The sequence below is a fragment of the Panthera pardus genome, unplaced genomic scaffold (genome assembly GCF_024362965.1).
Source record: "Panthera pardus isolate Hobbes unplaced genomic scaffold, ASM2436296v1 HiC_scaffold_22, whole genome shotgun sequence".
NCBI lineage: Eukaryota > Metazoa > Chordata > Mammalia > Carnivora > Felidae > Panthera > Panthera pardus.
In genome coordinates this window covers 722,768-743,601 of record NW_026526788.1, presented here as the reverse complement: position 1 = coordinate 743,601, position 20,834 = coordinate 722,768, and the positions used below count along the sequence as shown (strand labels likewise).

Sequence of the window (20,834 nt, the reverse complement as noted above, 5' to 3'; positions counted from 1 at the left end):
ACCGAAGCGGCCGCCCCCACGCAGCGGGCGGGGGCCGAGACCGGGAGCGCGCGGGGGAGGCGTCTGCTCCCGGGGACTGAGGCGGCGCCTTCGCCTGCCGGCTGCCGCAGGGACGCGGGCCGCCGCGCCGTCGGCGACATCTTGCTCGGCAGGAAAGCGCGGGGGAGAGCGGGCCGCTCGGAGCTGCTGCGCCACGCGCGCGGAGGACGGGCCGGGGACGCAGGGCCAGGCCGGCGCGGGACCGAGGAGGTAAGCTCGGAGGGCGCCCCGAGGACCCCCCGCCCTTGCTTTGCCTCACTCCTGCCCCCGCCGGTCCCCGGCCTCCCGCGGCCCTGTCACACCAGCCCGCGGCCTCTGGCCGCCGTCCCCCGGGGTGACCCCCCCAGCCCCCGCAGTCCTGGCCGCTGCGCCCTCCTCCTGGAGCCTCCCGCGCGGTACCCCGCCGGGGCCGTCAGGACAGGGTCACGGGACGAGGCGCTACCTGGCCGGGTCCTCCCGGTCCCCGCCCCTTCCCGGGGCCGCCCGCCCGCTCCCTCCGCCCCCTCACCTCCGCCCCCTCCCGGGCCCGGCCCCCTCCGTCCGCGCCCCGCCCCTCCGTCCGCGCCCCGCCCCCGCCCGCCCCGTCCGGGCGGGGCTCCGGGTTTAAACGTCGCGGCGGGCCGGGTCGGCGGGAGGGGCGGGGCGGGTCTCTGTGTCGTGTCCCCGGCTCCGTAGGCGGCGGCGGCGGAGCGGAGCCGCGCGCGCTCAAGCCCGCGGGAGGCACCATGTCCCCGGGGAGCGGGGTGAAGAGCGAGTACATGAAGCGCTACCGGGAGCCGCGCTGGGAAGAGTACGGGCCGTGCTACCGGGAGCTGCTGCACTACCGCTTGGGCCGCCGGCTGCTGGAGCAGGCGCACGCGCCCTGGCTCTGGGACGACTGGGGCCCGGCCGGCGCCTCGGACGACTCGGCGTCGTCGGCGTCGTCGGGAGCCGGGGGCCCCGCGCCCCAGTTCGCCCCCGCCTCGCCGCCGCCGCCCGCGGAACCCGCGGCGCGGGAGGGGCCGGAACGGCGGGCGCGCGGGCCGGCGGAGGAGCAGGGCGCGGAGGCGCCGGAGGCCGGGGAGGCCCGGGACGCGGCGAGCGCGGAGGAGGCGGCGGACGGGGCTCTGCCAGGTACCGGGCCGGGAGGGGAGACGCGAGGGGGCCGGGAGGGGGCTGCCCCTGGCGTCCGAGCTGCCCAGCTCCGTGTCTCGCAGCGCTCAGGGCAAGCCCTTCCTATTTATTCATTTTTTGTTTTGTTTTCTGGTAGACGGAGAATGCGCCTCCCTAGCCGAAATAAGGGTGGTGTCAGCTCCGCCTCCGCCCTCCCGCCCTTATTTCCGTCATCGGGTGGCTCTGGGTTGAGCCCGCTGTGAACTGGGTTGAAGTGGCGCTGAACTCCGGGTCTTCCTCCGAGGGCGGTGGTTGCCTTAGTGAGCTCCGAAATCCCATCTATTTATATCTAAGCACCTTTTTTCCCCCCCCGTAGAGGAGCCCAGCTTCCATCAGATTCTCAGAGGGGACCGAGCCCAAGAGGTTAAGGTCGCTGAGCCCAGCTTTCAGTCTCATGAATGGGGCCGCTGTTTTTCTGTGTTAAGTCCCTGACCTCGCTGCATTGTCCCTAAAGAGTATTTTGAATTTGTTGACGCAGGCGGTTGCGTAACTCCTGGTTGGTGGGAGAATATTCGTGCGAGGTGCTCTCCGCTTCTTGCCCACCCACTCGTCCCCCGTGCGCGCACCCCTCATCAAAAGGCTGCCGCGGGGTAGAGGTGGAGCCGTAGCTGGAAGATGGCCCTCGGGTGCTGTGCGTCTACTGTTTCTGCCCTGGTCCTCCTCCACCTCCTTTCCTGGCCAGACGATGGCAGAGTTGGGGTCTCAGCGCGGGAGGCCGGATGGACGGTCGCTGGTGCTTAGGGCCGGGTTCAATGCCTCAGGATGCAGCCTGGAGTAACCAGGGGTTCCTTCCTGCTACTTTCTAGCGTTGGCCAGACACTCCCCCCACCCCTCCCCCAGTCCCAATTCTCCACCCCCGTCCCGGGTCACTCGATTTTAAAGAGGCTTTGGCGAGAAAAGTAACCAAAATGTATTGACAGCTTATTATACCTCCAGTCGCTGATCGTAGAATATGTATTTTCTCGCTCAGCGTTCAAAACCATTCTAAGCGGTAGGGGTGTAATTTTTATCTCCTTTTCATAGATGAAGAAATGGAAGCTGGGGATAGATGATCAGTGACTTCAGTTTTTTTTGTTTACGGCACTGTGAAGCGGGGATTAATCAGCTTTTCAGTCTCTCATCGCAGCCCCTCTGCAAGAGGCTGGAAGAGAGAAAACTGAATCTTTTAGTCACAGAGCCAGCCTGCTTTGTTGCTGTTCTGTCATCTTCAGCCATTCTCAGTGCATCCTAGAGCTGCCTTTCCACCCTCACATAACCTGTAAATTCCCCAAGATTTGTGGCCGTGTAGTAGCTTCCCTAGCTAGCTTCTAGTAGCTTCCTAGCTTCAATGATCCCTGGTGGAAATCTGAATAACAGAAGGCAGAGGGGGCAGGGGCACATGCCTTCTGGTTTAGTCCTGCGGACACTGGCCTACCAGCTAAATTGTGAGATGTACTTGAGGTGCCTGTGTTTGCCTGAGTTCATGATTGTTTCGGTTTCCTTAGAGACACGGAATCCTCCTGGTGGCTGAGGTCAGTTATTTCTTATCTGCCGATATTTCTGGCTTAGGCATCAGGCAGAAGAAAGGATGTTTGTTGTGGCCAGGCCTCTCGGTGGCAGGACCATTGGCTTTGCTCCTGCCTGTTGATTCCTATGTCTGGCAAGACTGAAAATCCTTGTTTTTACGTGGATGGTTTTATATACCAGAATGATGAGTACCCTTGAGTTTCTATGAAACAAACCTTTGGTTCTTGTTTTTACTGAAGCCGTATGTACACATAGAAGCATATAGTTCTGTATGGCTTGTTACAAGGATCCAGCAGACACACAGGCCAGCCCCCTGTTCCTTAGACGACCACTGCCAGCGCCTCTGGCTTTTCCTTTGGTGTTGATTTTTCTCCGGGTGACAAGGCTTTTGTTGACACTCCTTAATTTTTTTTCTTTCAGTCTTTAGCATTATCTATTGGCTTTCCTTTTTAACTCCCTCCTAACCCATACACACGGGCCCTCCCCGCACCTGCTCAACAGTCGTCATGGAGTTTGTTACACCTACGACTGTATCTACCATATTGTGCCTGGAAAATGTTGTGCCAAGCCGCCCTGTATTGTCTGCCATGACTCCTTTTTCTTTCTTTCACAATACAACCAACACATCAGGTTCGCTCTCGCTCTCGACATCTTAAGACATCCCTCCCAGCGTCTCTGACCTACTTCCATCTGGCCTGGTTGCTGCTCTCTCTTGCCTGCCTGGTTCCATGTTGGGCGGGCCCTTGGCTACCACCCCAGGGACTCCTTGGCTTCTCTTACGTAGGAGCCCTTGTGTGGCTCTCACATCATCTTCCTTCTTGGTTTACCCCTCCCGTTGGAACTTATCTTCTAGTAGCTTCCAGAGAAAGGGTATGTGCGAGGTTAATTTTCTGAGAGCTGGCATGTCAAACAATGTCAACAATAGCTTGTCAGACTATATGTCAAACAATAGCTTGTATTTCCGCCCTCGTGATTTGGTGAGTTCGTGGCTGAGCCTGGAATTCTAGGTTGGAAGTACTGTCTCTAAAGAGTCTGGAGGCATTTGCTGTGTTGTGTTGTAACTTGCGGTGTTGCGCTAGGGTCCTGTGGTCTCCTGATTCTTGATAACGTGTCCCCACCCTCAGGAAGCTTTTAGGGTCTTCCCTTTGTCCTTTGCGTTCTGAAATTTCTCCTTGATCTAGGTCTGTCTTCCTCCAGTGTGCTTGTGAGCCCTTGCAGTGAAACTCCTGCTTTGTCATTTTGGTAGGTTTTCTTTTTTCACCTCTATTTCTGTTCCTGTTCCTTTCTTCTCGAACTCCTTAGTTGGATGTTAGACTTCATGAATTTCTCCTCTACCTTTCGAATGTTCATCTTTTTCTTCTGTTTTTTTTTCTGGGCGATATTCTCAACCTTATCTTACAACTCTTTCTTTCTTTCTTTCTTTCTTTCTTTCTTTCTTTCTTTCTTTCTTTCTTTCTTTCTTTCTTTCTTTTATTTTAGAGAGAGTGAGACAGTGAGCGTGAGCAGGGGAAAGGGGCAGTGGGAGAGAGACAGAGAATCTTAAGCAGGCTGCATGCTCAGTGTGGTGCCCCCCCCCCCCCCGCCCCCCGCAACTCATCTATTTTTTTTTTTATCTGTGGGATTCTATTTATTTTTAAGTTAATTTTGTTTTCTGGACTTGCTACCTTCCCTCCCTACCTTCTTTCCCCCTCCCTTCCTCTTTTTATTCCTTTGTTATAAAGTTCATTTATTTATTTTGAGAGCGTGAGTGGGGGAGGGGCAGAGAGATGTGAGGCTTGAACTCACGGAAACAGGAGATCACGACCCCTGAGCAGAAACCAAGAGTCCTACGCTTAACCAGCTGAGCCACCCAGGCATCCCTCTTTTTATTCCTTCGTAAAAAATAGTATTCTCTTCTCAATTCATGCATATAGTGTCTTTTATTATCTTGCTGAGGATATTCCTAGAAGTTTTTTTTATGTATTTTCTTCTCATTGTATTTCTACGGCCTAGTTTCTGGTTCCCCACCCTCTCCCCACTTGCGTTTCTTTTTGCTTTTAACCCTGTATTTCATGTTAGAGACCTTTTTGAAATGTCTGATGATCCTTGGCTTCTCACTCTTATTTAAGAGATGGGTATGAAAAAGCTGTCAGGACGTTTTATGCATGTGGTGGGTGTTACAGGAGTGTTCACTGTGGTATGCCTTGAAGCATGCTTTGGAGAGTCCTCTGAACTGTCTCTAATTCCTTCATATGTCTCCTTTCACTTAAATTTTATTTTTTAGCAAATTTACACATATGCATAATTTTTTTAAAATATGCTTAGAATGAAAAAAAAAAAATCTGACCTATTTCCCACCCATGCCCCTCGCTCCCGCGGATGCTCCTTCTAAACTCTTTTTAGCTTTCCTTTCAGCGATGCCCACCCTCTTCTCATCTAGAGACTTTTTATTTTATTTTCTTATTTTTTTTAACGTTTGTTTATTTTTGAGAGACAGAGCACCAGCAGGGGAGGGGCGGAGAGAGAGGGAAACACAGAATCCAAAGCAGGCTCCGGGTTCTGAGCTGTCAGCACAGAGCCCGATGCGGGGCTCGAACTCCTGAACCGGGAGGTCATGCCCTGAGCCGAAGTCAGACGCTTAACTGACTGAGCCACCCAGACACCCCTCCGTTGGCTGTTTAAATTTTATTTTAAACATTATATATTGACTTCCCATCATGGGAGATGATGTAGCTTAAGATCTTGGCTCTGCCACACCCACTCCCTGACATTTACCAGCACCCAGTTTGTCCCACAGTATTAACTACGTGACTATTTTGCTTAAAGCACGATTCTGTGTTTGAATTATTGTGGCTATGTAGAAGTATGCACAGGCGGGCCGTGTAGTATATTCTGACTACATTTTCTTTTTATTTATGTTTTTCCTGAAGTTAATCATTGTTTTACCTTTGTGTGTGTGTGTGTGTGTGTGTGCGCGTGTGTGCGCGTGTGTGTTTATATTCCCATGACTACTTCACCCTGAAATAATCCGGTAGTATTTTAAAACTTGGCATATGCTAGACACATTAGGTGTTCTATTCATTTATTTTTCTTTTTTCCCTTGGAGACTTTTTTTTTTTTTTTTTTTTTAACCCCCATCCTCCTATTCCAATTTAGACATTGTGCTGTCAGTCTGGGACTTCTCTTCACTGTTTCAGTATTTCTTTTGCTCACATCCTTTCTCCGATCTCTCTTGTACATCTCAAGTGTTCGTTCGTGTGGCTTATCCCTTCCTTCTGGGGTAACATGTCCTCTGTAAGTCCTGAGAAATGTTGCATGGGAATAGAAATTTTGTGACCTTGCATGACCAAAAATGCCTGTATTATATCCAAAGGCTGGATTGATATTTTGCAAGGTAGGGAACTATAGATGAGAAATTTCAGTGTTTAAAGGTATTATTATATTGCATCCTAGTTTTTGGTCTTGTGTTTTAGAAGTACCATGCCATTCCAACACCTTGTGTATGTGACCTCTTTTTTGGGGGGGCAGAGAGAGCAGTTTTTAATAGATTCTCTTTATCCTAGGTGTTCTAACAGTCTATGTCTTCGTTTTTTTTTTTTTTTAAGTAAGGTCTACACCCAAGGGGCTTGAATACCAAGATCAAAGTCGCATGCTCTACTAACTGAGCCAGCCAGGTGCCCTTTATGTGTATGTCTTTTTTTAAAAAAAGTTTTTTAATGTTTATTTTAGAGAGAGAGACAGAGAGACAGAGCACAAGTGGGGGAGGGGCAGAGAGCGAGGGAGACACAGGCTCCAGGCTCCGAGCTGTCAGCACAGAGCCCGACACGGGGCTCGAACTCATGAAGTGTGAGATCATGACCTGAGCTGAAGTCAGATGTTTAACCCACTGAGCCACCCAGGCACCCCTGTCTTTTATCATTTATTGGGCTGATAAGTTGGTGGGCCTTTTTAGTCTGGAAACTTTTCGTTTAGTTCGGTAATATTTTCTAGTACTGTTTAAATAATTTCCTGTGCTCTATTTACTTTTTCTTTCTATATTTACTTTTAGTTGGATGGTGTAACTCCTGGATCAAACCTCTAACATTTTTATTTAAAACTTTTTTGATATTGGAATTTTGGGTTCTGTTTTCTGGAAGAACTCTTTAATTGTATCTTCCAATCTTTATATTGAAAATTTTAGTTCTACCATCTAATTTTGGAAAGATTACGTTTTTTTTTTCTTTTGTCCCAAGTTTTATTTTTAAAAAGTAAAAAAAAAATGCGGGCACCTGGGTGACTCAGTGGGTTGAGCATCTGACTTTGGCTCAGGTCATGATCTCATGGTTCATGGGTTCGAGTCCTGAGTCGGGCTCTGTGCTGACAGCTGGGAGCCTGGAGCCTGCTTCAGATTCTGTGTCTTCCTCTTTCTCTCTGCCCCTTCCCCACTCGCTCACCTCTCTCTCTCTCTCTCTCTCAAAAATAAACATTAAAAATAAAAAAAAAATAACGTCCTGTTCTTGGATTTCTTTTAACTCAAAAAAAAAAAAAGCCATAATTGAGAGGTCTGTTATATTTCATAGTCTTTTTGTATACTTTGGACTCTCTCTTTTTAGAGGATGTACTCAGATGTTTGCTCTTAGCCTGTCTGCTCGCATGTAAGAGTGAGACTTGAAGAGCTTTCCAGGAGCTCTGGCTGTGGGGGTGGTTGTTGACTAATTGGATGAGGACGAGCTGTTTCTCTGGGGGGGGACTTAAACATAATAAGTACCCATTTTTCTTGTGTTCACCTCCCCAGATGGCAACCCTCCAGTCTCCTGCCTGGGGCGGGGTACAAGCCTGGCTGTCAGCATTCGGGGAACAAGAGTTGGGGAAAGGGAGGAGGGGCCTTGTTCTTTACCACATAAACCTGTTTTTCAAGAAGGTGTCGCCCTTTACTTTTCCTGTGCCTCGTATCTCAAGCCCCTACCCACTCTGCTTCTCCATCTCTGGGGAGTAACCCACATGCCTTCTGAGCTAGGAGAGGGACAATCATGTGGCATACCGACTGGAGGAAAGACTTTGCAGGAAGTGTCAACAACGACATAACCGAGTGACCCTGAAAACTAGTGGCTTAAAATTCCACTGCCCATTTATTACTGCCCACGGTTTTTGTGGGTTGGAACTTGCCTTGGGCACAGGGGATGCCTTGTTTCCACTCTGTGCCGTCTGCAGCCTCTGCTGGAAGGTGCCAGGGCTGGGGGCTGGCTGCTAGGGCACTCGCTTGTGACATCTTCATGCACCTGGCCTTCCTCATAATGTGCTGGCTGGCCTCCAAGGGCAACTGTTCCTGAGAGAGAGCAGGGCACGTGCTGGGCTGCCCTTTGTGACTTATCACCAGAAGCCATGGACCACTTCTTTCACCCCATTCCTCGCTTATGAAAGTCTGCCCAGGTTCAAGGGGAAGCATCCACCCCCCCCCCCACCAATCTCAACAGGCACGTTCATATTATGTTGTCAGAAGAGCATGTGGGTTGGGGGGCCTGGGCAGCTTAGTGGTTTCAGCGCCCGGCTTCAGCTCAGGTCGTGATCTTACGGTCTGTGGGTTCGAGTCCTACATCGGATGTGCTGACAGCTGAGAGCCTGGAGCCTGCTTCCGATTCTGTGTCTCCCTCTCTCTCTGCCCCTCCCCTGTTCACGCTCTGTCTTTCTCTCTGTCTCTCTCAAAAATAAACATACATTTAAAAAAAAAAAAAAAAGCATGTGGGCTGGGACACTGATTAATGCTGGACCTTTGGAAAAGGCATTCCATTACACTGGCCTTCTGCCTCATTTTCTATTTCCTTTTGGGGTTCAGTGTGTCTCCTGTGGGACTTTCTCCCACAGGGAGTTAGGATTCGTCCTACTCAGTTCTCAAGGTCACTTCTACGTCCTCATCTATGTTCCAGCTTCCAGAATTGTATGGACACCTGCTGCCTGGTGTCATTGTCTCCCTTGCTTTTTGTCCTATGGGTTATGCGTTTTTTCCTTCACTTTAGTGGGCTTTTGGGAGGAAGGGACTATATGCACATGTCATCAGTGCGTATTAAGCCTAAATTCCATTTGCTGTATTTTTACTTAGATTTACTAAAAAAAAATTTTTTTAATCTTTATTTTTGAGAGAGAGAGAGACAGAGAGAGAACAGGTGGGGGAGGGTCAGAGAGAGAGGGACACAGAATCTGAAGCAGGCTTCAGGCTCTAGGCTGTCAGCACAGAGCCCAACGTGGGGCTCGAACTCACAAACTGCGAGATCATGACCTGAGCCAAAGTCGGACGCTTAACCGTTTAACTGACTGAACCACCCAGGCGCCCACTTAGGTTTATTTTTTACTTCCTTCTTGATCAGTCTTGCCAGAGACTTGTGAATTTTATTAGTTTTTTTCCCCCCCAAACTAACTCTAGACTCTGTGGATTTTCTTTATTAATATGTCTTTATTGATCCATGATCTTTTCTTCCCTTACGCTTTGTAAGATGGGTGCTTAGCATTGATTTTTTTTTTTTTTTCCTGCCTTTCTTTTTGGATATGTTGATTTCAGGTTGTAAATTTCCCCACAGTTACTGCTTTAGCTATACTGTCAGTTGAGTAGGATGAATCTTAACTCCCTGCAGGAGAAAGACCCGAGTTTTGTTATATAGTATTTTATTTACTTAAGCAAAATCATTATGATTCTTAAAATACGTGAAAAAATTAATAAACCTTAACATTTATGTATATAATACAAACATAAGGAAATGTATTTATCTTTAAAAAAAAAAAAGGACTGGGGCGCCTGGGTGGCTCAGTCGGTTAAGCGTCCGACTTCAGCTCAGGTCACGATCTCACGGTTCGTGAGTTCAAGCCCCACATCGGGCTCTGTGCTGACAGCTCAGAGCCTGGAGCCTGCTTCAGATTCTGTGTCTCCCTCTCTCTCTGCCCATCCCCACTCATGCTGTGGCTGTCTCTGTCTTAAAAATAAATAAAACATTTAAAAAGTTAAAAAAAAAAGTTACTTATTTTTGTTGTTTTATCAAGGTGATTTACACTATAATTACACCATAATTACCTACTATATAGAGGGGACATTCTGTGTGATTTCAATTTTGTAAATGTATTAAGATTTGCTTTAGAGACTCAGATGCGTAAATTCTTGTAAATGTTCCACTTCACCACATTATATATTCTGTAGTTATGGGCTGCAGGGTTGTATGTATAGCCATTCGGTCAAATGTGTTAATTCTGTTGTTCAGATTCTTCAAAACAGACCCTCCAATAAAACTGAGCGGCCCGGTGGATGTGTTCTCTCTTTGTATCATCCGGCACGGTAGTTCCTAGCCACGTGGGGTTATTGAGCACTTAAACTCTGATTGGCTTAACTGAGGAATCGAATCTTTACTTTTATTTAATTTTCCTTTACGCTTATAGTTGATAGCCACGCGTATCGGCTAGCACAGCCCTATACCAAGACTGAATTTATTTTTGACTGTCCTGTCAGCTCCTGAGAAAGGGGCATTCTAATCCTCTCCCACAATGGCGATGACCGCTGTTTTTGTTCCTCTGAGAAGGTCTTTGGTTTCAACTTCAGCCCTCCAGGTAAGATCTTGACCCGTAGGTTCACATGCACTCACCTGACAGCAGGCAAGAGTTTCATAAATATTAATATTGGGCTGATAGGTTCTGTCTCTTCTGCATTTTCCGTCCTTGTCTCCTGCTGCTGCAGACGTACTTGGGTCGGTCTTTTTCTTTTAAGTGTTACGGAGAGTAAACGCAACGATTTGATAGCCTGTAAATGGAAAATCGCTCCCGCTGGCCCTTCCTTCTTGTCTTCTGTCCTTACGAGGCCGCCCATCTTTTGCAGTACGTTCATAAGCGCGTTTGCAAAATTATTTGTAGGGATAACTTGGCCCAGGGTCTCTAGAGAAGAGTTGACTTCTTTGTACCGGGCACCTGTGGACCCTCGGGATTTTGAACATCAGTCTTTGTTTATCTGTGGGGGGGAGGGCTGGTCCGGTAGCTCACGGTTAGCAGAACTAGCCTCCACCCTGTCTAGTATGCAGCCCACCGTGACCTGGTGCCCCGACCCCGCGTCCCCCTCTGTCAGCAGTAGGCGGCCTGCTTGCCCAATGCCGAGTCTCTTCCCCCTCGTCTGACGGACCCCCCCCCCCCCCCCCACGGTGTTGAACACTGTTCACGGCTGCCTCCTTTACCAATGCTCTTCCCGTAGTTTCTCTCCTGGTGAGTTTTTCTCCTGTTCTAGCAATTCTTTCTCCCTCTTAGGCTCTCCTCCTTCAGCCTGGCTGCTCCTTAAATAATGGTGGCCCTAGGGACCTGACTCACTGTCCCCTCCTCTGACTCCGCGTTGCTTCCTGGATGATCTGTTCCACGTCCAGACCTCAGCTCCCACCTGCTGGCTCACTACCTTGTCTCCTGGCTTCATGGGCTGAGTTGTTCCAGAAGTATCTCCCATCCGACGCCGCAAGTATCCTGTCTTTATCCTTGGGTGGACCTCTGTCAGAGGATAGCAGGACCATCCCCACTAAACATCTGTGGGAGCTGTGGACTCCTCTTTGCTCCCAGGGCCGCGGGGTGTCTGTCGTCTTCACCGGTCTGTCGCAGTGTTGCTGGGCCGTCTGCTCTGGAGAGGCCTCGGTACCACCCGCTCGCTGTTCTGATCAGTGTGTAGTTCACAGATGCCCAGTGAGTCTGAGCACCTGCCAGGCTCGGTGGGCCCCCTTCTGGTCCTTTCTCTCCCCTCTCCACCCCTACCGTGACTCCTGGGCCCCACTGGCCCCCACTTCCCACCTCACCCCCAGACTGCCGTTGTTTGCTAGCTGGCCTTTCTGTCCTCGCCTCTCTCACTCATCCTTCACGTTGGTAGCTGGAGGCCATATCCGTAAAATGCAAATAGGGCCATGTCGCTTTTTCAGCTTACAATCCTTTAGTGATTCTTCATCATTTTCAGGATAAAATGAAACTCCTGAGTTTGGTGTGGAAAGTCTCCTCCTTTGCCACCCGCCCCATGCCTTCATCCACAGACTCTCTCTGGACCTGTCATTTTGAACTATTTATATTCCCTTTTCTTTCCGGGCCTTTGAAGAAGACATTCCCTCTTGTTGGGACTCTCTTTTTCTCTTTTCTTCCTGACTGGTTTGTCCTTTAACCTAAATCATTATTCCCTTCTCTGGGCAGGCATCTCTGGAAGACCTGTGTTAGACACATACAGACCAGGAGAGGAAGAGAAGGAAGGGAACTTTGGTAGAGTCAAGGTCATTGCTGAAGATAGAAGATAGAAATGACAGACGACAATCTGTCAAGACTTCCCACTTGTGCCCCAATGTCTTGACTTCCTATTCAGGGGCTTACTCTAAAGGGAATGTGGGCAATAAATATAAATAAATAAATAAATAAATAAATAAATAAATAAATAAATAAAGGGAATGTGGGCAAAAAAATAAATAAATAAAAATAAATAAATAAAGGGAATGTAGGCAGAAGCAAGAAAAGAATCACAACCAGAAATAGGAAGGGACAAGAATGTGTCCTAAAGAGGTGATGAGGTTTTAGAATAGCAATCTGTAAATCATCACCTAGAGCCAAATTCCGGAGCATTTGAAGTGAGGGGTATCCTTAAGACCTAAACAGCTCGGGTAAGTGAAATGGAGTTGTAGATGCATAAGGAGCCATTATTCAAAAGACTGAAATTAAATCGCTCTATTGCATCATACACACAAATTAACTCAAGTGGATTAAAGACTCGGATGTAAGACCTGAAACCATAAAATTCCTAGAAGAAAACATGGGCAGTGAGCTCCTTGGCAATTGGTCTTAGCAATGTTTTTTTTTTCCGGATCTGATTCCAAAGGCAAAGGAAACAAAAGCAAAAATAAATGGGACTACAACAAGCTGAAAAACCGTGCAGCAAGGGAAAGCATCAACGGAATAAAAAGGCAGCCCATTGAATGGGAGAAGATATTTGCCTAAGGGGTTAAATATCCAAAATACATCAAGAACTCACACAACTCAACAACAAAGCACCAAACAACCCAAGTGAAAACATGTGCACGGGGTGTGAATAGACATTCTTCCAGAGAAGATCCACAGATGGCCGGTAGGCATGTGTCAGGATGTTAAACATCAGTCATTAGCAGGGCAGCGCAAATCAAAACCACAATCAGGTATCTCCTCACACCTGTTAGAATTGCTATTACCAAAAAGGCAAGAGATGACAGGTGTTGTGAGGATGTGGAGGAAAGGGAACCCTCCTATACTTGGTGGGGATGTAAGTTGGTACAGCCACTATGGCAGACAATATGGAGGGAGATTCCGCAAAAAGGTAAGAGGAGAACTAACCATATTATCCAACCATTTCCCTTCTGGGTATTAAGCTGAGGAATACAAAAACACTAATTCGAAACGATATAGGCACCCCCGTGTTTATTCTAGCATGAGTTACAATAGGCAAGATAGAGAAACAACCCTAAGTGTCCACTGGTTGACGTTGACGAGTGGGTAAAGAAGATAAGGCATATATACACACAATGGAGCGTTCATTACCCAGCCACAAAAAGAAGAAGGAAATCTTCCATTTGGGACACCACGGGTGGGTCTAGCAGGTTTCAGACCAAGTGAAAGAAGTCAGACGGAGAAAGATGCCATGTGATCTCACCTAGAAAACAAGACAAAGGAACAAAACAAAAGCAAACTCCTAGATCCAGAGAACAAGTTGGCGGTTACCAGAGGGGAAGGGAGTTGGGGGAAGGCTGCGTGGCTGAGGGGACTCAACTGCATGGTGATGGGTGGTAACTAGACTTAGCGTGGTGATCAGTCTGTAGTTTCTACAAATACCAAATTACAGTGTCGTGCACCTAAAGTTCATATGATGTTATATGCCGATCTTATGTCAGTAATAACAACCAAACAAAAAAAATGGAAATTCGGGCCGAAATGAAACATGGGATCACGAAGCGTTGAAACAGCATCATATAACTTTTACCACAAATAAAGGGTCTATAGAAAGTAATGAGTGGCCAAATGATAAAATGTTGTTAAGGGAAGTAGGTATGTTTTAGAGTACATCCTTCATGTCTGACGTTCACCTCAGAAAGGGCAGTCCCATTTTCCTTCAGGATTGCTCCAGCTCTGCTGGCAGGCTTGAGGGCTGTGTAGACCCTGGGCCCGGATTCATGCAGTCATTTCTATCGCACGTGTTGGGGAAGCCCTCTTAAAACAGGAGCCCACACCTCCAGCTCTTCATGCTGGGAATCCATAGTGAGTAACTATGGAAACCGCTCCCTATTGTGACTGAGGACTGTTCAAACTAAGGTGGGCAGCTTGCTCTTTCTTACAGCATGTTAAGAGCCACAGGGAGCTCTCCATATTCATGGCACCTCAAAAAGAAATGAAATTGAGCCCGTTAAGAGCCGTAAGGAGGTTTCCGTAATCATGGTGCACCAGAAAGAAACGGGATCCCGGAACTTGAGTTGAGTGACTTAACACCTAACCTTTTACATCTGCTGAGAGATTACCGCAAATCCCGATCTGTTTCTGAAGTGAGGCCTTGATGATTGGACTTCCCTTGGGGTTGTGGAGAAAGCCATTAGGCTGTGGTGCTTTTTAGGTTTTAATATTTAATTGGAATGCTTGATATCGGACTGTGAGCGAGAGTTGTGGCTTTTGAATAGGTTTGGCCCAGCCTTGGTGGATTTGCTGTTGATTTTAAAATGGGTTAGACCATTTGAAAGGTATAACCCTGGCTTGGTTTTGTATTTCTTCCTTACTTGGACTCGTGAATTGAGCTGTTACGGCATGAAGCGTTATGAATTTCACAACCCAGCTCTTTGAAGTGATTATATAGAAACGTGATTTTAAAGCATTCTCGTCTTGTTTTATCTCCTTTTTTTTTTTTTTTTTCAAAAGCACTGCCAGTGAAAGACATAAAAGAAAAACCTGAACAACAGGTCAGAGCAAAAGAGACTGACAAGTTACCCAGCAGTACTGAACCTCGACAGCAACCAAGTGCCTTATTTGCTAGAGGAAATAGGAAAGCAGCCAAAAGTCCTCAAAGATCATCGACTAAAATAAAGGAGAAGAAGCATCCGTTTGCTCTTTATGGGTGGGGAGAAAAACAGACCGATACAGGAAGCCAAAAAACTCACAACGTCTGCGCGTCTGCCCCCGTGCATGAGGTGGGTTCGTGGGCACCTGGCCGTCACTGCTTTTCCTTGGAGGCTGGGGGTTGGGCTGCGTTCCCGTCAGCGGGTGTCCTATTCTGTGATCACCGCGGTGCTTTGGGGTCATGGTAGATCTTAGGAGATGGCAGGGTGGGCCAAGGAAAGCCTGGAATTTGGGCATCTGATTGGCATACAGATTGAGGGTGTCAGCTCCCTGGAGATCGAGGGGTGTTGCTGGGAATTAGCCGGGATTCGGAAGATTTACCAACATGGAACCAGGAGAAGAAGTGGCTGGAGTCAGGGTTTTCAAGTTCTGTGGGGGGTGGTGGGGGGGCGCAGGTGCAGAGGAGGAGCCCAGTGGGGCTGGTGGCTGCCCGTGTAGATGTGCCGTGGGCCTCTTGACAGGTTTCTGGTTCCTGTGGCTTTGATAACTAGTATTCCTCGACTCCCTTGTTATCTTTTGTTAGATTGATTCTGTAGTTCTTGGCACCTACTGTAGATTCCCTTTGGCTCTTTGAGTTCAATTCGGATGATTGTGTTTTCCCCTGCTCATCCACAGCCAGTGCCTTTTACTCATTGGAGCCTTAGTTGTCCTCTTTTTTTTTTTTTTTTTTTTTCATGTTTATTTACTTATTTTTGAGAGAGAGCACAAGCTGGGGAGAGAGAGAGGGAAACTCAGAATCCGAAGCAGGCTCCAGGCTCAGCTGTCGGCACAGAGCCCGACCCGGGGCTTGAACCCACGAACCGTGAGCTCATGACCTGAGCCGAAGTCAGACACTTAACCGACTGAGCCACCGAGGTGCCCCCAGTTGTCCTCTCAGTCCCGAGAACACGTCTGACCAGAGGTCTTCATGTGTGCAGCCATAAAGCAATTACATATGTTAGCACTGACATGACTAAGTCGGCCTAAAGCAAAGAACGAATGAAAAGAAGCAGAAAATACAAAGAATTTGAATTCTGATGAATTACCATGATCAGATTTTTGCTGAACAGACTTCTCAACGAACCCTAGCAGATGGTGTTATTTGGAGTGATATTTGAGACAATGGAGCTGTGGTTTAACAAAAGACTCTGGCTATTGCATGGGATTAAGTTCAACAGAGTTCGTCTGTAGCATGAAACGTCTTAAGTGGTAAAAGTCCTTTAATGGAATACTTATCCAGGCTTACTGCTAAGCATCTTCAATAATTTTCCAGAGCCAGTTTCTAGAGACACATGCAAATTAGTTGCTTACCACTTATACCTAAAATTTAATGTCCGTTTTTTATTGTTTAGCGTCTTGGTCACTGACCAGGGGCAAGGGAATGGCTTTTCTGGAGGAGCTGTTATACCTAGGAGAAAGGGATATGATGAAGCCGGGCTGGCCTCTGGCCTGCTTCAGGTGACCTGGGGGTAGTAAATATTCATCGCAAATATTCTTGAAAATGAGTATAAAAGCCACGTAAGTTGTTATACTTTTATTTTAGAAGTAACAATACTCTTTTTATTTTTGAGTAATTTAGATTCATGAATCAGCATTACGAGCCAAGAACAGAAGACAGGTGGAAAAAAGGAAACTGGTCACTCAGAGGCAGCGCGCTCACTCTGTAGACGTGGAGAAAAACCGAAAGATAAAGCCTTCCTCCTCGGAGAACCCATGGATGACAGAGTACATGAGATGCTATTCGGCAAGAGCTTAAAGGCCGAAACAGTTGCTGGGACAGCCTCTTCAAAAGAGTGTAAATGAAAAAAAAAGGAAGAAACAAAACAAAAGAAAACAGACGTAGATTTAAGAAACCAGCTGATTATGCAAGGTTTTCCGTAGGGAATGTCCAAAAGATTGCTCTATTTCAGTGAACCCTGGTCACCTACCTCAGCAGTAGGGCGACAGTTGAAGCCATAGATATTTGGTTATTTATGAAGCTCAGTCCCTAATATTTGATATTCTTATAAGGGTTTTTGTTTTAAAGCATCTTAATCTTTTCAGATACCGCCACCGAATGCCTTTAAATGGCTATTGATGCTTAACATTCAGTATTCTCTGTCAGTGTAGGCGGAGCCTGTTTTCATCCTGTCCTGAGTAACTTTCCAGATTCCATAGTGAGGAAGATCATTCCGACCTGTAGCTTAAGACTCATTTTCCTTACTCGTGGTTTTCTGCGTGAAAGAACGGCTCATCGAAAGGGAGTTTCGACACTAACATCGATTCCTTGTATAGTGACGCCAGAACCCCCGCAGTTCCTGAAAAAGTAAACTTACTCGTCTTTCAATTATCGCACCACTTTACACAGACCGTGATATTTAAGAATTATCTGGGCTGGGTGAGGGTCCTCTTTTCCCTTTAAATTGTCATCTGGGCACTTTCTATCTCATACAGATTTTAATAGATCGAATGCAGTCCCGTACGTAAAGTGCCAGTGCGGTGTGTCGAGAGGAGTACTGAACTTCTTTTGTGAAACTTTTCTTTTTATTATTGCAACTTTCTTAACACGTAACGGGGGAAGCAGCTCCTTGCTGCGGTCCAGCCTTTTGGCATATACGCGCCGCGGACTCTTGCCTCTTCTTTAATAGTTGGCCGTGACATTTAGAACTTCCCGTGTGAAATTTCACTTAGCGATGTTGAGGTGGTCTTGCGCACGGGGGGGTGGGGGGGGGTGACATCCAGATACCAGTTAGAGATGTGGCTTACCCCTACTTTCCCCACTCTTTCCTCTACAGAACTCATTCCTAACAAAGCCTTGACGATGTACGTTGTTCAGACTTCCGCTGAAATGCATTTCTCCCGGATTCCTAGCCAGTGGAATGAGACGATGGTGGTGTTTGTCTAGGCACAGATGTTGAGCATGTAAAGAAAGCGCTCCTTCCCTGGTACATTTCCTTTGGGGTAGAACAAAATGGTTTTAAGGAATGCTGGTTTCCACCCAGCCGATACAGGAATCTACAGGAAGGAAGCGTGCCGAATTCTCTGGAAGAGGGAAAAAAGGTCCTTTGCCTGGGCCAGGTTAGCACCTGTAGATGGGTGAATAAAATTTGCTATTAGGTGTGAGGTTGAACATTCCCTTGCTGTTTTTACTCTGGATCTTTGAAGTGTTGTCAATTTTTACTCTTTTTTTTTTTTTTTAAAGTAGGCTCCAGGCCCAGTGTGGGGCTAGAACTCATGACCCTGAGACCAAGAGTATGCTCTACCAATTGAGCCAACCAAGCCCCCCATAGTCAATGTTTAGAACACAATTATGTTGTATTCCACATAAAATCTTCACACGATGTCCTCTTACAACTGTGTAAGCTTTGAAAACTCAAGAATCGTGAGCTTTAAAAAAAAGAAAAAAGACTTTTTAAATACTTGCATCGTTCTGAGGTGAATCCTTTTACATAGAGAGCTCTCCTAATCATTGAGATGGCTATTTAACAGGAAGTTCTATATGTTGGTCCAAAACAACCCTGCTAATAATCCTGGTGAACGTTACTGTCATTATTAAAGTCCTTAAACACTGCAGGTACCTAACGATCAAATTAACGGGGCATTGTGATGGTGCAGCTGACTGTGAAAACTGTTCCTTCCAAAGCCCTTCGTGCACGTTTGTGTTTAGGCATCCAGCTCAAGCGTTCCTGTTGCACCTGACAATCTCCGGGAAGATGGCCTTGGGTGTAGGTCAGGTTCCACACTGACGGGCTGCCTTAGAAACCCAGCTTCCTCTCGGCTTTACCAAGCCGGACTCCCTCCCCTTTAGGGAACAGACTCGTATTTAATGTGCTTCCTAACTACTGGCAACTCCAGATGGAGACAAAACCTAGAAGGCAATATTGGCCAGTCTTAACCCTTTTTTAAGTAGAAGAACAATGGGCAGGATTTTTAAAGTACTTTTCATGTGCATGAACAATGAGTACATCAGCCTGAATTAACTGTGAGTCCCCTTCCCATGTCCAAGTCATTAGTTGGTGAGGGTGTCTTTTTAGGGGTGAAAATCACCTTTGGAGCCCATGAAGTTTTTTAAGCGGTAACCATTTGATGGTCTGACTGTTCCCTTCATTCTATAAACTTAATGTTCCTAATTCTTATAAATCGTGTTCCTAATTCTTGGGACAGTGTGGAAGACAGCAAGCTAGTTTAAAATTACCTTTCATGTTGAAAAGTCTGAAACTGAAAATCCAGTGAGAATATGGAATAAAATAATTGCTGCCTAAGATTCTCTTTTTTAAATTTTGGTTTTAAAATTAAAAGTTTGCCATAAACATGGTTTCTGTGTTACTTTTATTAAAAGCAGTAATCGGATACTAAGTAACATCTAGCAACTCCGCTGGACCAAGGCAAATGACAAGTAAATAGAAATCTATTTCTTTTTTTGAAAAAATAGTTTGAAATACTTTTTTAAGTGTATCTTTATTTATTTTGAGAGACAGAGCAAGCAGGGGACGGACAGAGAGAGAGGGAGACAGAATCCCAAGCAGGCGCCGCACTGCCAGCACAGAGCCCGATGCGGGGCTCGAACTCGCAAACCACGAGATCATGACCTGAGCCAAACTCAAAGAGTCGGACGCTTAACCGACTGAACACCCAGGCGCCCCTATTCTTTCATTTTAAACCTAAAAGGCTGCTCTTATTTAGGAGGTATCAAAATACTCGGTACCTCTGGGTTTTATACACACACACACACACACACACACACACACACACACACACACATATACTCCTATATATATAAACTCCACCGCGGTAACATTTCTAAGTACATATATACATTTTTTAAAAGTTTACTAAAGGTATAATAGGGTATAGATTCTCTTAATTGCTCATGATGTAGTAGGCACCTATTTATGGTACTTCATATGTAATACCTTTGTCATTGTTTCATTAAATAAAAATTGCCAATAACTTGAAAGGTGTGTGTGTGAGGTCACTCAAACTCTGTAAACTGCACGGAAGAATGGTGTCCGTGAGCCATTAGACGTCACCACCCCCCCCCCAAAAAAAAAACCTCTCCTCCCCAAACAGAATTTTGTGCAATTGGCAGAGTTAAAAAAAAAAAAAAAAAAAAAATTCTAGTGATAACCTTCCTCCTTTGACTTGAAATGCTGTACTGAGCATAAACTTTAAAAATGGAATGTTATCGTACTTGGTATTTAAAATGTTCAAAAGTATTATTGGCAAGGAGGCAGAGAGGCGAAGCATATGTTAGAAGTGAAAACAACTTTTCTGAGTAAAAAATAGTTTTACACTGGATTAGATACAAAATGGTGCTAATGTTTCTTTATCTTGATTCTGTGTTTGGTTTGATACTAAAATGCTAATGCCTGACTCATAAGGCCCCTGCTATGTAGTTTGGTGATAAGTTAACATTTAAAAAGCAATACTGGGGCACCTGGGTAGCTCAGTTGGTTAAGAAGCAATACTAAAAATGTGACCTGATCATTTCAAATGCTTTTGAAGTGGAGTTTTTGGACAGCAGAGTGAATAGGGAGTAATACAGTGTAAGAACACACTTAATCCCGAATTCTAGGCAAGGAGCTATGTCGAGATTATTGGCCCAGATTTGCTCCCTTCAAGCCTAGTAGCGTAAAAGGGAAATAAGTTACTTCTTTAATACTTATTTCCATTTTGAAAGTCAGGACACCTGCATGAAGACATTGGAAGCCTCTCTTGAGATTTCTTTTACAATTTGCAAAACTGTACTTAAGAACAGTCCCTCCCGCCTCGCCCCCCCCCCCCCCGCCATGTTGTTTTATGGTTATTTTGAGTAGTGCCTTCCCTTTAACATTCTGAAGGAATATAAGGCCTGCTTACAATCCCCAAGCTCAGGCGATGAGAATTCTGGGTTGTCTTTTCGAAGAACTACGTATTTGCTTGTAGCTTCTATGTAATATCGCAATTACTTGGAAAAATGTGAATAAATTTAGGATTATGGGCTGAAACTTCTGTGGGAAATACTTCTGAGTAGTAGATCAATGGCTGTGTGTATGATGCGTGATCACATTGACTCCTGACGGGTTTTTTTCCCTCCAACAAATGTTACCAAGATACATTACACCCAGGAAAAG

At 46.5% G+C, this 20,834-nt stretch overlaps 1 protein-coding gene across 5 annotated transcripts; it reads left to right on the top strand.

The window, feature by feature from the left end:
- Window positions 1-255: 255 nt before the first annotated feature.
- Window positions 256-19,678, top strand: CCSAP (centriole, cilia and spindle associated protein). 5 transcript variants are annotated; one of them, XM_019419076.2, is made up of 4 exons: window positions 256-1,152; window positions 14,566-14,834; window positions 16,322-17,047; window positions 17,517-19,678. In XM_019419076.2, exons 1-3 carry the CDS (start codon window positions 765-767, stop codon window positions 16,496-16,498), a joined length of 834 nt encoding a protein of 277 aa, XP_019274621.2. In that variant the 5' UTR covers window positions 256-764; the 3' UTR covers window positions 16,499-17,047; window positions 17,517-19,678. The 5 variants fall into 5 exon arrangements, with proteins under 5 accessions (XP_019274621.2, XP_019274620.2, XP_019274622.2 ...); XM_019419075.2 differs by having other exon boundaries at window positions 16,322-17,119; XM_053910183.1 differs by lacking the exon at window positions 256-1,152 and adding an exon at window positions 13,921-14,128 and having other exon boundaries at window positions 16,322-17,119.
- The last annotated feature ends 1,156 nt before the right edge of the window (window positions 19,679-20,834 follow it).

Coding starts and splice junctions, on each gene's coding strand:
- CCSAP (XM_019419076.2), top strand. CDS start 765: ATGTCCCCGGGGAGCGGGGTGAAGAGCGAGTACATGAAGCGCTACCGG. Junction 1,153..14,565: donor GGCGGACGGGGCTCTGCCAG/GTACCGGGCCGG, acceptor TTTTTTCAAAAG/CACTGCCAGTGAAAGACATA. Junction 14,835..16,321: donor CGTCTGCCCCCGTGCATGAG/GTGGGTTCGTGG, acceptor TGAGTAATTTAG/ATTCATGAATCAGCATTACG.